At 34.7% G+C, this 16674-nt stretch overlaps 1 protein-coding gene across 1 annotated transcript in view; it reads right to left on the reverse strand.

Moving 5' to 3' along the window:
- Positions 1 to 2321: 2321 nt before the first annotated feature.
- The window catches only part of FBXO32 (F-box protein 32), a 33888-nt gene continuing 19535 nt past the window's right edge, over positions 2322 to 16674 (reverse strand). The window contains exons 8-9 of the mRNA XM_053715333.1: positions 15041 to 15184; positions 2322 to 8049 (exon numbers count right to left, since the gene is read on the reverse strand). Of these exons, the coding sequence (XP_053571308.1) occupies positions 7960 to 8049; positions 15041 to 15184 (234 nt within the window). The 3' untranslated portion in view covers positions 2322 to 7959. The remainder of the gene's footprint in view (positions 8050 to 15040; positions 15185 to 16674) is intronic.

Raw genomic sequence — 16674 nt, forward strand, 5'->3', positions numbered from 1 at the left:
ATCTATTTAAAATTGGAAAGGGGATATATGTCAGGATATCTGTGAGCGTTATTAAAAAAAAAAAAATATATATATATATATATATATATATAAGACCAAGAATTAATTTTATTTGTGAAACCGTTTTTAAAACAAACCCCCATCTTGTTTTGAAGCACAGATTTCAAGAACAAAGGAATTGTTTTCAAAGGTTTCCTGCCTAAGGTGTGAAGTTAAAGTTCCTATCAGATCACCACAGACCCCCTCACTGCTCAATACATCTAAGAGAGAGACAAAGGAAAAACATTTGGTTCAATTAGTAAGGATAGATAATTAACCAAACCAGGATACATCATGGGATGTTGGAGACAAGATTCTCTACATAAATCAGATAAGCTAACAGAAATTCTGAGAATATAGTAATTAGCACAGGCCTGTTAGTTGCCCCTGAACCTCAGATACATATCTGTACTGGCTAGCAGAAACACATGTATTGAACTTTGAAATTCATTTTAAAGTACAACATATATGTATTGATCTGAAACATACTATATTGGATAAATGTCTGTTGTATTGAATAATAGCTGCTTTGATAGATGCATAAATGTTTGACTCATTTCAAAATAACAACATCTGTTTCTTTATTTTTCAAACAAGATGTCCTATGAATATTGGTCATAAACATGAGTCCATGCACTCAAAAATGATTAGAAACATGAAATATACTGTATTCATATTGAGATACAATACAATGCAAGGATGTTGAATGCTATGATTCTGTGAAGAAAAATAATTAACAGTAAATTGCTTACTAGTATGATGCTAGAAGCACTCATATTTAGTCTCTATAGATACATGATAAGTTATATTAAATGGGATATTTATGTTGACCAGATAAGTTTATTAATACAAGAAATTATAGTATATTGAATAAACATTTTAAGGTGAGATATTAAGCTGTAGCAGTATTGATAGTGAGACTACATTTTTGGTTATCTGCTGCCACCAATAGTTCAGAAATGGTATGACAGCCAAATGAATTGACTATTAGAACATATGCAAATCCAAATAACCAATCAATGCTCAGCTCCATTAGGGCCTATCACAGACAAGCTTCCGTGGGGCGTATCCAAACATTCACCAATGATTACAAAATCACTTGAAAAGCTCATGCATAGGAGAAAGAATGGGTCTTTGTTTGCTAAAATTTTGACTGACAACTTTGCTGCCATTTTGGGACACAGTCACTATAAGCGAAATTGGGCTACCTTTTCTTATCCATATTGCAAAATACCTCTCTTATTTTATGAGGTGAAATTGGACTTATCGGAGAAAGCTGAGACACTCAATTGGTTTATGTGGTGACGTATAACTGTTATATATTTTTAATATATTAAACAAAAGGTATTCTAAGGCTATAGTTAAATTGCAGCTAGTAATTTAAAGAGCATATTTTGTATTTTAAGTTATATCCATATCCCTGTGTAAATTAGAACCAGTCATATCCAGTGCTAAATAATTTATATTTGCTAGACAGGGTTTTGCGCTCCAGATTTATAAGTTAGTCATAGTGAACTCTTTCAGAACTGTACAGAAACTGGTTATTGTGATTAAATCCCTGGTAGCTATTAAGCATAGTTAGTTGGTAATCCATATTGGGCATTGAACTAGAGTTATTGGTTAATAACAGAAGATTCTGGTACTTTATTGTGGTATTTTAATGCGATTTTTTGTGAGTAAAGCTAATTTTAAAGGTATATTTTTATGATCGGTTGTATAGAATATTATAACAGCATTAGTGTGTATAATTTGATTCATAGTCTGGTTTCTATAAATATATTGCAATGTGTGTATATAAATCTTTACTACTCTAAAGAATTTAGGAATAATTATTCATTTCAATTGTTTCGTATATACATGTTAAGTTGGGGTTTGTTTTAAAGAATAATAACAAATAAATTGTAATATAACCTGGTATATACTGTCATATTATGCAATTTTAAACAACTTTCTAATTTACTATTATCTAATTTGCTTTGTTGTCTTGTTATCCTTTGCTGAAGAAGCAGCAAAACACTACTGGGAGCCAATTAACACATCAGATGAACCAATAACATGAGGCATATGTGTGCAGCCACCAATCAGTAGCTCCTACACCTATCTAGGTATAATTTTCAACAAAGGAAATTAGATAATAGAAGTAAATTGGAAAGTTGTTTAATCATGAAAAATAAATTGGGTTTCATGTCCATTTAAAGACTAGTATAAATATTGTTTTTCTTTTAAACAGATGTTAAGAGAAAAGTCAAGCAATTATCTTAAAAAATGACAATGAAACAAAATAGATAGCAGATAGTGTTTTATTGCATTATTCAAAACCTTCACAGATTGTGTCATTTTTTTATGGTCCTTTTTGTTAGAACTCTCTCAAAGTACACATTGATTTAAATACATCATTGCAATCTTACCTGCACATTATTGTAAAAAAACACAAAAAAAAAAAAAAAAAACACAGTAAAGTGGCATTGCATATAAAGCATTAAAAATATTTTCACTGGAGAATATTTAAACACTGTACACTCCATATTTACAAATAATATCCTTTTAAATGAACATATTCATTAAACGTTAATAGAGCCCAACAGGTCACTGTTGCACAAATTCCATACCACCGAGCAATCTGTTATCTGACCACACAGAACATTTTTTTCCTGGTAATCCATTGCATAAAAAAATGAATATGAAATTAAAAAAAAAAAAAAAAAAAAAATCATACTAATAAAACTCAACTACAAAATGTGCATTTCACAGAGCTCTGTTCTTGCACCACATACCCATACAAATAAAATTAAAAACATTGTAAAAAAAAATCCACAATATAAACACTCAATAAATACAAGAAAGTGGCAGTTAGCACAAACTTCTCTTATGTAAATTTATCAAACAGTAGATATGTAAATACAGGCTGAAAAACAGAATCAATAATCATACCAAATACATGTAGAATAGATCATCAGCATTCAAAATGCTTTAACTGTCCCTTTGTGTGTATATATATATATATATATATATATATATATATACACATACATACATACATATACACATACACATGCATGTACGTGTGTTGTGAATGTTTAAGGTAAACAATAAAAGCAGCGTCAGTAACACACCTTACTTGGGTCTAGTTTCCATTGAGGTGGCAAAGTTTGGAATCTGGTGGTAACCCAAAAATTATCCATAGACTTTAATGGAGATAAATGTTTTTATCATCATTTTCCAAACTTTACCACCTCATTGGAAATGAGCCCTTGGTTGGGATACTTTTGACTCATCTGTACAAAAAAAAAAAGTCAACAAAACACATTTACAGTTGACACACTGCATAACAAAACCAGTGGTCATCCCAGGAGTTATTGCAGAAAAAACTAAAGGTGATTCATATTAAAAAGAGATAAAAAGTGAATAAGATCCAGGTCTGTAAGAAAAAGGTGTAAAAGGCTGACCCTGCTACATATCTTTCCATGACTATCTTCAGCAGATAGTATAAACTTCATTGTTTTGAAGTTAACATGATGACATTATCTAGCCTGGTTTTACCCAGAAACAATCCCTGATTGGCTCCCCAGATAAAGCAAGTGGTGGGTGAACTTTGGCTATTGAAAAACAACTGCAGCAAAAAGGATGTTAATTTGTTTTTTAAAAGTTTAGACTGCTGTAAAATTATTATTTAAATGCTATTTTATAGCAAAAACAGAACGTCTTGTAATTACTAGGCGTTTACTTTCCATTTCCCCTTTATCTGTGCAAAAAATATTTTACATAAAAGTGGATAAAATTTAAAAATTAGGAGGAAATGGATGCAAGTGTACCAAGTCACAGCTCAATTGGTGTCAATAAGCCTGGCAAGAAAATGCAGGTTTATTCATTACATACAAAGCCCCTTTATAAGTGCATAGTGAGGAAACTATAAAATAAAAATTATGTTATTATATAAAATGTGACTATTTGGAGTGTATTTGTTTATAAGTCTATAATCACAAGTGTATTAGTATGTAGTGTTTTTGTACTATGGGGATAATAATGGAGATTCAAATATAGAACTCAAAAGTCAAGTTCCTAAGTAGCAATATGTGTAGTATTATAACTGAATAAGTTATGTTAAACTGGCTGGAACAGAACCATTTTTTAAAGTGCCTCTTAGCACAGATGTGCAGTCAAAATGTAAAGGTTGTGCAGTGGATTGCAGATATAAAGCAGACACCTGTTTTCAGGAAACATTTCAGAAGATAAAAACTGGATCTAAAACCAATGGCGTTTGGAACCCAGTGTTCATTAAAATGCGCAGTAAAATGCACCAATGGTTTAAATTTCATGCAAGCAGACGATTTATAAGTTTGAAAGTTCTTTTTTTTTGCTGGCTTTTAAAGATATAACATTAAAACATAAATTCCTTCATAAATAAAAAAAAACAAACAAAAACACTATGTTTGTGATATCTACAAGACCACTAAAATGGACATGCGTATAACAAACACCATAGCACAAGCTTTAAAGTGATGGTAAATCTTAGCGTTTTTGAAACGCTAGGATTTACCAGTGCAACAAATGGGACTTTCATTTATGAAGCCTGCAGCAGAACGCTATTTTTTGCAATGAGGTGACGTTTCCACCTCTTAGCCAATAGCCGTGCAGCCCAGCTGGCATTATGCTAGATAGCTAGCACGCTATTGGCTAAGATCACCTCACTGAAAAATATTTTTTTGCCGTGGGCGGCCTAAGGCTTTAACATCACTTTAAGTGCTCTACATAAAGACACAATCAATACAAAAAAAAAAAAAAAAGTAGTGAGATGAGAAATTCCCTTATTAGACTTTAAAAATATTTTGTTACATTCTGATTAATGACATTTAACAGTCACACAAGCTCCTTCTTTGTTTGTATATAAAATATAGTGTTTCAGTTTTAGGTGAGCGTTACTCTTCCCATATGCACCAGTATTATCTGCACATCAGTGAAGAATTAAATGCAGACTTACATATAACATTATGCTGGTTCAGCCCAGTCAAGTGTTAATAAATATGTAAATATATATTTAATTATTCCCACGTTTCTCTTACTCCTTCCATAAATGGTGAAAATCCTGAAATAATGCAGAAATACACTAAGGTTATGGAATATATTCTGCCATCCGGAGCAGCTGAAAGCATCAATATTTACATATATCTCGGAAGCACTACAAGTATAAATGTAAAAAAAGTGCTTATATGTGAAAAGATATAGAATAATTCTGCCAAGTGCTGTAAATGGAATTCAAAAACGTGCTTGGAAAGAATGTTTCTTATTATGGGGATTTTCTTTAAGACCTTTAAAAAAAATAAAAATGTATACTATTCACACATTCAAACCAAAATGCAAGATTGAGGAGAAAAACAAACAAAAAAAAAAAAACAGACAAACAAACCTTAAAACAAATACTGCACATTCTATAGATTCCCTTTGGTTTGGTTCTCTAAAGTGAAAGAGAATGGCACATTATTCTCAAACATTTCCTAGCATCCGCATGAAAAAGCAACATTTCAAAGTTGCTTAAATTTAAACTAAAGATGAATACAGCTTTATCAGCTATGTACGTACTGCTCATTGTACCTATCAGCCAGCATTAACAGGAAGTAAACAGATGATATTAGTCTCATTTTAGAGGGACACTGCAGCCGGTATAACAAGTCATTTGAAACGCTTTAAAGGGAAACAGGTTTTATAGTACAGAGTATTAAATAATAAATTATTCCTTTATATTTATTTTTGTATTTGAAATAACTTTTTGCTCATTGAAACCATTGTTCTTCTCAAGGACAAGCCATAAAGGGTAAGTGGATTGCTAAATATTGCTTTCGCAAAAGCAATATTAGCGCTCCACTGAGTAATACCAGTGCATGGTAATGTGCGCTGGTATTACAAGTTGACAGCAATGCTTATGAGAGCTTGCATTGCTAGGAAGCATTACGCTCATGAGAGCGTGCTTCCATAGGCTCCAATGGGAGCCTTATTCCGTTTGCTGTCATACACGGAATCAGAACTAGCGCAGCGAAGGGGGGTAAGATACGCAGCAAATATAAATATATATTTATATAAGCATATACATTAACTGGGAACAAAATTCCCATAGATACTTTTCAGTGCCGTTTTTTTTTTTTTTTCTAACACCCCAAAGCCGCCAACTTTAAAGCTCTAAAAAAGGTATAAAGATGCTGCTATTTTTTATATTTTAATAAAATATATTACACTTAAGTTTAGGGACATTTTGTGGACAATTATAAAATTAACCAGAGATCGGATCTCTGGTTAATTTTATAAGCACTAATTGCTAATGAGAGCTTGCGGTAGCAATAACCAGCCACTTGTAATTATAAAATTAAAAATTAGCACTGTACTTGTAATCTGGCCCAAAATGGGCTGACTCTGCCAGTAAAGCAGACCTGCTAATGTTATCTATGTATAAACTTGGGTATTAAAGGGACACTGAACCCAAATTTTTTTTCTTTTATGATTCAGATAGAGCATGCAATTTTAACCTCTTAAGGACATATGACGGAATTTTTCCGTCATAAAACAATTGAGCAAACTGAAAGCTGTGTCCTTAAAGGGTTAAGCAACTTTCTAATTTACTCCTATTATCAATTTTTCTTCGTTCTCTTGCTTTCTTTATTTGAAAAAGAAGGCATCTAAGCTAAGGAGCCAGCCAATTTGTGGTTCAGAACCATGGATAGCACTTGTTTATTGGTGCTGTCCAATCAGCAAGGACAACCCAGGTTATTCACGAAAAATGGGCCGGCATCTAAACTTAAATTCTTGCCTTTAAAATAAAGATACCAAGAGAATGAATAAAATTTGATCATAGGAGTAAATTAGAAAGTTGCTTAAAATTGCAGGCTCTATCTGAATCATGAAAGAAAACATTTGGGTACAGTGTCCCTTTAAATGCTAATTATGGGTGAGTACAACCAGTCATTTCAGATTTTCTTTCTCTTGCCCCCCCACTGGGATATGTTTGTTATTCATATTTTCAGGGTAGGTGTGGTTACAGACAAAAGCAGCCATTTCAAATGACAAAATAAAGGCAAAGGAAATGCTTGCAAACAATTAAATATAATCCATCAGGTAAAATGGACCATCGGGAACGCATTGAAGTAGAGAAAAATTTCAGTCTACAGTGTCCCTTTAAATGTAAATGGATTTTACAGTAAATGTAAATGGATTTTACAGTTGTCCTTAACATGTATGATCTTTCAAAAGAATGGTAGATTTTTTTTTTTAATACAACAGCCTCTTAAGTGTTGGGAAAAAGTTCTTAAGTTTAAAACAAAAAAACACATTAATACAATCTTTACTCCCAAATATGATAACTATCAACCATTGTACGGTTTGGTTTAGTAATTTTACTGAAGATAAAAATAATAATAATATTATACACCATTGTAGTAGGCCCTACTGCATAGAGTAGATTACTAAGTGCTTTGTCAGCAAGAGGTAGAAGTCAGTGTGGTATCCGATCACAGGGATTGAGTGCTACAGACAGAGGAAGCCCCATTTCCTTTGTAACTTAATAGTATCCATCAATGAAACCAGTTTGTTTTCCATGAAAAAACCCAAATCTACATCTCTTATTTTCAGTCTTGAAACGGATTCACATCCTAATAGTTGCATTATCAGTAATCATCTTGCTTGTTTTCTTTAAATCAACATTGTGATCGTCTCTGCTTTGCTAAATACTCAACAATTTCCAATTCATTCTACTTGAGAAGTCCAACATCAACACTCAAGTATCCTCTGATTTGCTCACTTGTCGTCCCACATAATGGTCATGTAAAGTCAAACTGTACCATATTTACAGATTATGTGAGCAAGTTCAGCCTGGAATAGTGTGTTCCACAGGAATCCAAAGTAGTTTAAGAATAAAAAAGGAGTTAAGCCAGAACCTCAGAATTTGAATAGGTTGATGAAATCTTGTGGAGACAAAGAAACCAGACAACTTTCTGGGTTGTTTGCTGTGCAGGGGTGTTCTGTACCCTAGAATAAAGAAAAAGGCAAGATAGGTTAATACTCCCACAAAAAAAGTATACAGTATATTTATACTATCAACCGAGTCAGGTTTTCCACTATATTACTATAAAGTGTGAATGGAAATAAAGGGACAATGTACCCAAATGTTAAAGCACTTGAAAATTATGCAGTATACCTGTAAAAAGTGGACTAGAAAATATCACCTGAACATCTCTATGTAAAAGGAAAACCTTTTATATCAAGATTTCTTTAGAAGCCACATCACATTTTAAAGGGATTTAAAGGGACAATCTACACCAGAATTTTTATTGTTTTAAAAGATAGATAATCCCTTTATTACCCATTCCCAAGTTTTGCATAACCAACAGTTATAATAATATACTTTTAACCTCTGTGATTATCTTGTATATAAGCCTCTGCAAACTGCCCCTTTTTCAGTTCTTTTGATAGACTTGCAGTCTAGCCAATCAATGCCTGCTCCCAGATAACTTCTTGTGCACAAGCACAGTGTTATCTATATGAAATAAGTGAACTAACACCTTCTAGTGGTGAAAAACTGTTAAAATGCAATCTGAAAGAGGTGGGCTTCAAGGTCTAAGAAATTAGCATATGAACCTCCTAGGTTAAGCTTTCAACTAAGAATACCAAGAGAACAAAGCAAAATTGGTGATAAAAGTAAATTGTTTAAAATTACATGCTCTATATGAATCATGAAAGTTTATTTTGGCCTAGACTGTCCCTTTAAGCAGCCAATCAGGATGCTAGTCCCAGGAATTAGAAGGGAGTGTGCATCTGGTATGTGCAGGCATAATTACTTTATTTTTCTCCTCGGTTTAAGGAGGTTTACTATGAGATATCACAGTAGAGTAAAATGTGTCATAAGCTGTACACTAGCTGAAGCTTAAAGGAACATTAAACACTAAACAAATGCTAGATATAATGATGCATTTAAAGAAAAGATTAGTCTGAGAATAATGTAGATGTATTTTTATAGTTTCATTAGCTGTTTAAATATTGACAAAATAAGTGTAAACATTTAATATCTATAAAACAATGGGAGCTGCCATGTTTTAACTTAGATTACCTTCTCTGCTGTTCCCAATTAGGGACAGTTATAAATAGGTCACTAGAGTGTGCAGCCAATGGCTGTGTGAAATATAACAGTGTTCTGCACTTCCATTTCTAACAGGAACTGAAAGCTCACAATTTCAGAATGAAATTACAGGAAAAGGGGTCAAAACCCCCCCCATAATTTATGCTTACCTGATAAATTCATTTCTCTTGTGATGTATCGAGTCCACGGATTCATCCACTACTTGTGGGATATTCTCCTTCCCAACAGGAAGTGGCAAAGAGAGCACCCACAGCAGAGCTGCCTATATAGCTCCCCCCTTAACTCCACCCCCCAGTCATTCGCCCGAAAGCTAGGAAGAAAAAGGAGAAACCATAGGGTGCAGTGGTGACTGAAAGTTTCAAAAATAAAAAATACAAATGCCTGTCTTAGAAAAAACAGGGCGGGCCATGGACTCGATACATCACAAGAGAAATGAATTTATCAGGTAAGCATAAATTATATTTTCTCTTGTAAGATGTATCGAGTCCACGGATTCATCCATTACTTGTGGGATACCAATACCAAAGCTTTAGGACACGGATGAAGGGAGGGACAAGACAGGGACCTTTAAACAGAAGGCACCACTGCTTGAAGAACCCTTCTCCTAAAAATAGCCTCCGAAGAAGCAAAAGTATCAAATTTGGAAAATTTTGAAAAAGTATGAAGCGAAGACCAAGTCGCCGCCTTACAAATCCGTTCAGACGCGTCATTTTTAAAAGCCCATGTGGAAGCCACAGCTCTAGTATAATGAGCAGTAATTCTTTCAGGAGGCTGCTACCCAGCAGTCTCATAAGCCAAACGGATGATGCTTCTCAGCCAAAAAGAAAGAGAGGTAGCCGTAGCCTTTTGACCTTTCCGTTTACCAGAATAAACAACAATGAAGATGCCTGACGGAAATCTTTAGTTGCTTGTAAGAAAAATTTTAAAGCACGAACCACATCAAGATTGTGCAATAAACGTTCCTTTTTTGATGAAGGATTAGGACACAAAGAAGGAACAACAATATCTTGATTGATATTCTTAATAGAAACTAAACTTTCCAAGATAAAAGCTTAATATCTATGGAATGCATGGATTCAAAAGGAACCCCTTGAAGAACCTTAAGAACTAAATTTAAGCTCCAAGGCGGAGCAACCGATTTAAATACAGGCTTAATTCTGACCAAAGCCTGACTAAATGCTCGAACATCTGGGACATCTGCCACACATTTGTGTAGTAAAATAGACAAAGCAGAGATTTGTCCCTTTAGAGAACTAGCTGATAATCCCTTCTCCAAACCCTCTTGGAGAATAGACAAAACTCTAGGAATCCTAACCTTACTCCAAGAGTAACCTTTGGATTCACACCAATAAAGATATTTGCTACAAATCTTATGATAGATCTTCCTGGTGACAGGCTTTCTAGCCTGAATCAGGGTATCAATGACTGACTCAGATAAACCACGCTTTGCTAAAATCAAGCGTTCAATTTCCAAGCAGTCAGACGCAGAGAAATTAGATTTGGATGTGAGAACGGACCCTGGATTATAATGTCCCGCCTCATTGGCAGAGTCCACGGTGGAACCGAGGAGATGTCCACTAGGTCTGCATACCAAGTCCTGCGTGGCCATGCAGGAGCTATCAGGATCACTGAAGCACTCTCCAGCTTGATTCTGGCAACCAGACGTGGGAGGAGAGGAAACAGTGGGAATACATAAGCCAAATTGAAAAACCAAGGCACTGCTAGAACATCTATCAGCACCGCCTTGGGATCCCAAGACCTGGACCCGTAAAGAGGAAGTTTGGTATTCTGACGGGACGCCATCAGATCCAAATCTGGCATGCCCCATAGCTGAATTAGCTGGACAAACACCTTCGGATGAAGTTCCCACTCCCCCGGATGAAAAGTCTGACGACTCAGGAAATCCACCTCCCAGTTCTCTACTCCTGGTATGTGGATCGCTGATAGATGGCAAGAGTGATCCTCTGCCCATCGAATTATTTTGGTAACTTCCATCATCGCTAGAGAACTCTGTGTTCCTCCTTGATGATTGATATAAGCTACAGTCGTGATGTTGTCCGACTGAAACCTGATGAATTTGGCCGCAGCAAGCTGAGGCCACGCCTGAAGCGTATTGAAAATCGCTCTCAGTTCCAGAATGTTTATCGGAAGAATCGATTCCTCCCGAGACCATAAACCCTGAGCTTTCAGAGAGTTCCAGAATGCACTCCAGCCTAACAGGCTGGCATCTGTCGTTACTATGAGCCACTCTGGCCTGTGGAAACACATTCCCTGAGACAGGTGGTCCTGAGACAACCACCAGAGAAGAGAATCTCTGGTCTCCTGGTCCAGATGCAGTTGAGGAGATAAATCTGCATAGTCCCCATTCCACTGTTTGAGCATGCTTAGTTGCAGTGGTCTGAGATGTAGGCGGGCAAAAGAATCATTTAAAGCTCTATTTTTAAATGCCAACATATGATCCTTATAATTTATAGACATATCAGTACATTTGGGACACATTCTAAGAGGGGGTTCCACAATGACTTCCAAACATATTGAACAAGGATTTTCCTTGGTGTCAGACATGTTAAACAGGCTAGCAATGCAACAAGCAAGCTTGGAAAACACTTTAATCAAAGTAAAAAACACTTAGAAATAAAACGGTATTGTGCCTTTAAGAGAAAAAAAGCTGCACAAGTTCTGCAAAACAGTGTAAAAAAGCAGTAAACTTAATTAAATTTTTACAGTATCATCCTACAGCCTTAGTAACTTTGCACAACTATGCAAATAACCAATTAACCCCTTAATGGCAAAACCTGATTGAAAAAACATCAAAACCAGTAAAAAAGACTTTTAACACCCTGCCACAGCTCTGCTGTGGCTCCTACCTGCCCTTCAGAACGATTTGTGGGGAAAAAAACTCCTTTACAACCCTCAAACACAGCAGGAAACCTTGGAGAAGCAGTTGGATGACTCAGAAATAGAAACTGCACAACTGAGGCCGAAAATAGGCCCCTCCCACCTCACTCGTTTTTTGAGGCCTAGTAAAAGAAAACACCTGAGTGTTTTCTAATTAATTATGTGGGTTAAAAAACCCAAACACAAGCTACAATGACCCCTCAGTCCCTTACAAAAAACGTTTAAAAATGCTTTCCTTTTGAAAAATAAAAACCTTTTTATCTTTTAAAAATGGTGTCACCAGTAACAAACAAGCCCTTCAAGTAAGCTGAAACTTCTATGACTTTAATCAAAGTAAATCAAATGAAATACAGCTTACCCTTCTCTCATGGGGATATTGCCAGCCTTTTCTAGAATTAACACAGTCTGTCTAGAAAAATATAGACTTAACATACCTCATATGCAGCTTAGCATGCAAACTCTTCTCCCAACTGAAGTTTTCCTGTACTCTTCAGCCCTTGTGAGAACAGCAGTGGATCTTAGTTACAAAGTGCTAAGATCATAATCCTCCTTGCAGAAATCTTCATCCCTTTTCTGCAGAGAGCAAATAGTACACACCGGTACCATTTTTAAAATAACAAACTTTTGCTTGAGAAAATAAAAAACTAACATTTTTGTCACCACACTCATTACCATTTCCTAGCAGTTAGAGTAGGCAAAGAGAATGACTGGGGGGTGGAGTTAAGGGGGGGAGCTATATAGGCAGCTCTGCTGTGAGTGCTCTCTTTGCCACTTCCTGTTGGGAAGGATAATATCCCACAAGTAATGGATGAATCCGTGGACTCGATACATCTTACAAGAGAAAATATGTTTATATATATATGATGTATTATTTTATATTGCCATCTCAAAGTGTTAAATGTCCCTTTAACTGTTCACAGAGCACCTACTATTGAGAGCTGAAGAAATGTTGAGGTAAAATATCTTCCTTTACATTTTCTTGTCAGCTTTTCACAGTTATGCTGCATCCCTTTCAAGTGATTTAGCATATTATGCCCCTTTAAGCTTTCTCCATTTATGATCTTTATGTTTAATGATATGTATACACTTTAGGCTAGATTACAAATGGAGCGCTAAATTTAACGTGCACCCATAAACTGGCAAGTACGCCAGTTTAGGGGCACACGTTAAATAACCAGCCATTATGAGTGGCTGGTTAATGCTACCGTGATCTGGTTAATTTAAAAAACTGTACCCCAATTGGCCCCAAAATAAAGATAGTGTTGCTTTATAAAAAAACTAGCATCTTTTTTTTTTTTAATAAATATAACTGCACAAAGCAGTTATTAGGGGTTAAAGTGAGCGGATGTGGGGGTGTTAGAAAAATAACAGCACTGAAAAGTGCCTTTACATTAGGGTTTATGAGCGCACATTTACGTACGCTGGTATTACGAGTGGAGCGCAAATATCGATCTTGTGAAAGTGCAATTTTGCGCTCCACTTGTAATCTGACCCTTTATGTTCATAGTGTGGTATTTGCAGTCTAACTGGAAGTATTAAAGCCATCACCAAAATACATACTTTAAAAAAGGGACAATAAAATCCAAATTGAACTTTCTTGATTCAGATAGAACATGCCATTTATTATATTATAAAATGACACAGTCCTTTTATATCCACTTTTTCTTTCTGAACACCTACAGAGCCTGTGTTAACAATATTTATGTATATGGGTTAAGTGATTGGCTGTTGGCTGTCACATGACAGTAGGAGGCAGGAAAAAAAAAATGTCAGAAATTTACATTTGTTAGGGGGAAAAAAAAATAAAAAAAATAAAGTCTGCTCATATGAAATTTAGATTATTAATGCATTGCCTTTTTTTATTATGCATTTCTACAACATTTAAACGACCTTTAACATTACATTTTACCAAATAATTTGAGAAAGCATTTAGCATTTTGTAAACTCTAAGAATTATATATACACACACACACACACAAGCCCCTGATTAGGTAAAACATAACATCAACTTTCTTCTACCACTTAAAGGGCCACTGTAAGTAAATATTTTCTATGCCTGTTACTAACTAACTACCCCAAATACGCTTTTTATCAATAGCATTTCATTAACATATCTCTACCGTATATCAGAAATCTTGTCTGCAAATTTAATTGTTTTCCAAACCCACTCCGTGGGTATCCTTTGCTCTGTACCAATCCGTTTACAATACCTAGGTTTCAAAATGGCGCTTTAAACAGAAAGTTATTGGTTTAAGTATTTTGAACATGCAGTGCTGAAAATAGTGGGCAGGATAACGTGACATCATCGGCGAATAAAAGATATAACTTTTAGAATGTTATGAAACTTCGTTTTGGAGAAAATATAGGTCAGTAGGTTTTAATTAATGTTTATTAACTTTAATATGTTAGTTGTTTAGCTTAAAAATTATAACAGAAAGTAATCCTTTAACTCTCTCTGCTCTTTTTCATTCTAATACTATGTATAAAGGACTAAGTTTTTTTTACTTAAAGGGATATGCAAGTCAAAATTCAACTTTCATGATGCATATAGTTCACACATGTTTGACTTTTCAATTTACTATTATCAAATTTGCTTTGATCTCTTGGTATCCTTTGTTTTAAAGGAGCAGCAATGTACTATTGGATGCTAGCTGGTATTTTGGTGGCTATACACAACTGGTGAGCCAATGACCAGAGGCATATGTGTTAGCTACCAGCAGTACATACATTGCTGCTATGGAGTTTAATTTAACCTCTGAATGGAAGCAGTAGTGCAATAATAAAGTACATTTTATTTTTGTACTTCTGTTCCTTTACCAGGTTGGACATCAATTTAATGCCATAACTGGTGTTGCCATAGAATTTTTTTTCTCAAAACTCCCCCACAATATGTAAAATAAAGAGCTAACCAATATGCAGTTAAAATGTGAATACCTCAAAATAATCTCAAAAAAAGGGACTGCAGAATAATACAGGCAAACTCACCGTCCATGAGAGAATGTGACAGTGCCGGCAGAGTTGCAGCGTGCCTCCATATTGCTCTCTCCTGGGGTAACAGCGTACCAGTTTAAAATACATCTTTTTCCAGTCCAACTGCCCTTTGTCTGATATGATAAGTCTTTTACGAATCTGGGGGGGGGGAATTAACATTTTTTTAATTTGGCGATTTAGACAGAATTGAATTATATCTGCTATAGAGGATATTTATATACGTTTTATTAAGCTCACGTTATTGGAAATTGATAAAAAAAAAAAAAAACACAAAAAAAAAACAAACAAAAAAAACAAACAAACAAACAAAAAAAAACACACACACAGACCTATATGATCTTATTTATTTGAAGGATTTATCTTTCCCATCATAAGCGAAACTAGGTACTGGATAATTCAATGAAAGTAGTATTATGCTGGTCATCCAAACAATTTGTAGCCCAATGCTGAGTTTTAGATAGCTATTTAAGTATCTGATGAACAAATAGTCAATAGCTTTCAAATCTTAAGCATAACCAGATTTCAAATCTTAAGCATAACATTGACTGTGCATACTTTATAGGAAGGGGAAAAAAAGGAACTAGTTTATTACATCATTTCATTATTCAGCCATTTGTTAGTTGTCACGTTCTGCAAATACACTGAAATATTTGGGAGAATGAGATTACAGGGCAAGTCCTATGAACTTATTTTCATCTTGAGATAGCAGGGGAAGAAAATAAAAATTAAAAAATAATTTTTAAATGGGTGCACCATCTGAATTTACTGACCACCGGCTAAAATGTTACCTAAAAAATTAGCTAATATTAAAAGTTTTTCAATGTTTGCTTAAATTATAATTAAAAGGGACAGTCCAGTCAAAATTAAACTTTTGTGATTCAGATGGAGCATGTAATTTTAAACAACTTTCCAATTTACTTTTATCATCAAATTTGCTTTATTCTCTTGGTATTCTTTGTTGAAAGCTAAACCTAGGTAGGCGCATATGCTAATTTCTATGCCCTTGAAGGCCGCCTTTTATCTCAGTGCATTTTGACAGTTTCACAGCTAGACAGCTCTAGTTCATGTGTGCCACATAGAAAACATTGAGCTCACTCCCGTGGAGTTATTTATGAGTCAGCACTGATTGGCTAAAATGCAAGTCTGTCAAAAAAAACTGAAATAAGAGTCTGCAGTAGCTTAATTACAAGGTAATCAGAGGTAAAAAGTGTATTAATATAACGTGTTGGTTATGCAAAACTGGGGAATGGGTAATAAAGGGATCATCTATGTTTTTAAACAATAAAAAAATCAGGAGTAGACTGTCCCTTTAAATTAATGTTAAGTTATGCAATTAATTTGTGCTTTGGATAGCAGAAAAGTTTATAAATATTATAAAGTAGCCGGGTGTGAGCAGTGTAATACTTTCCAACGCCACATGACTGGCAACATTTTTTTGTGGGCAACACTGCATTATATTATCAACAACAACAACTAGGACCTAGATAACATTTAGGTGGTAAAAACACAGATCTCGTTTTTTTCTATGGAGAATTTTAATGTTACCACCAGTTTCAAAACTTTACCACCTCAGTGAAAACTAGACCATAGTTGTCACTGTGAAAAACACCATCATTTTTGCATTAAGA

The sequence above is a fragment of the Bombina bombina genome, chromosome 5 (assembly GCF_027579735.1).
Source record: "Bombina bombina isolate aBomBom1 chromosome 5, aBomBom1.pri, whole genome shotgun sequence".
NCBI classification, from domain to species: Eukaryota; Metazoa; Chordata; class Amphibia; order Anura; family Bombinatoridae; genus Bombina; species Bombina bombina.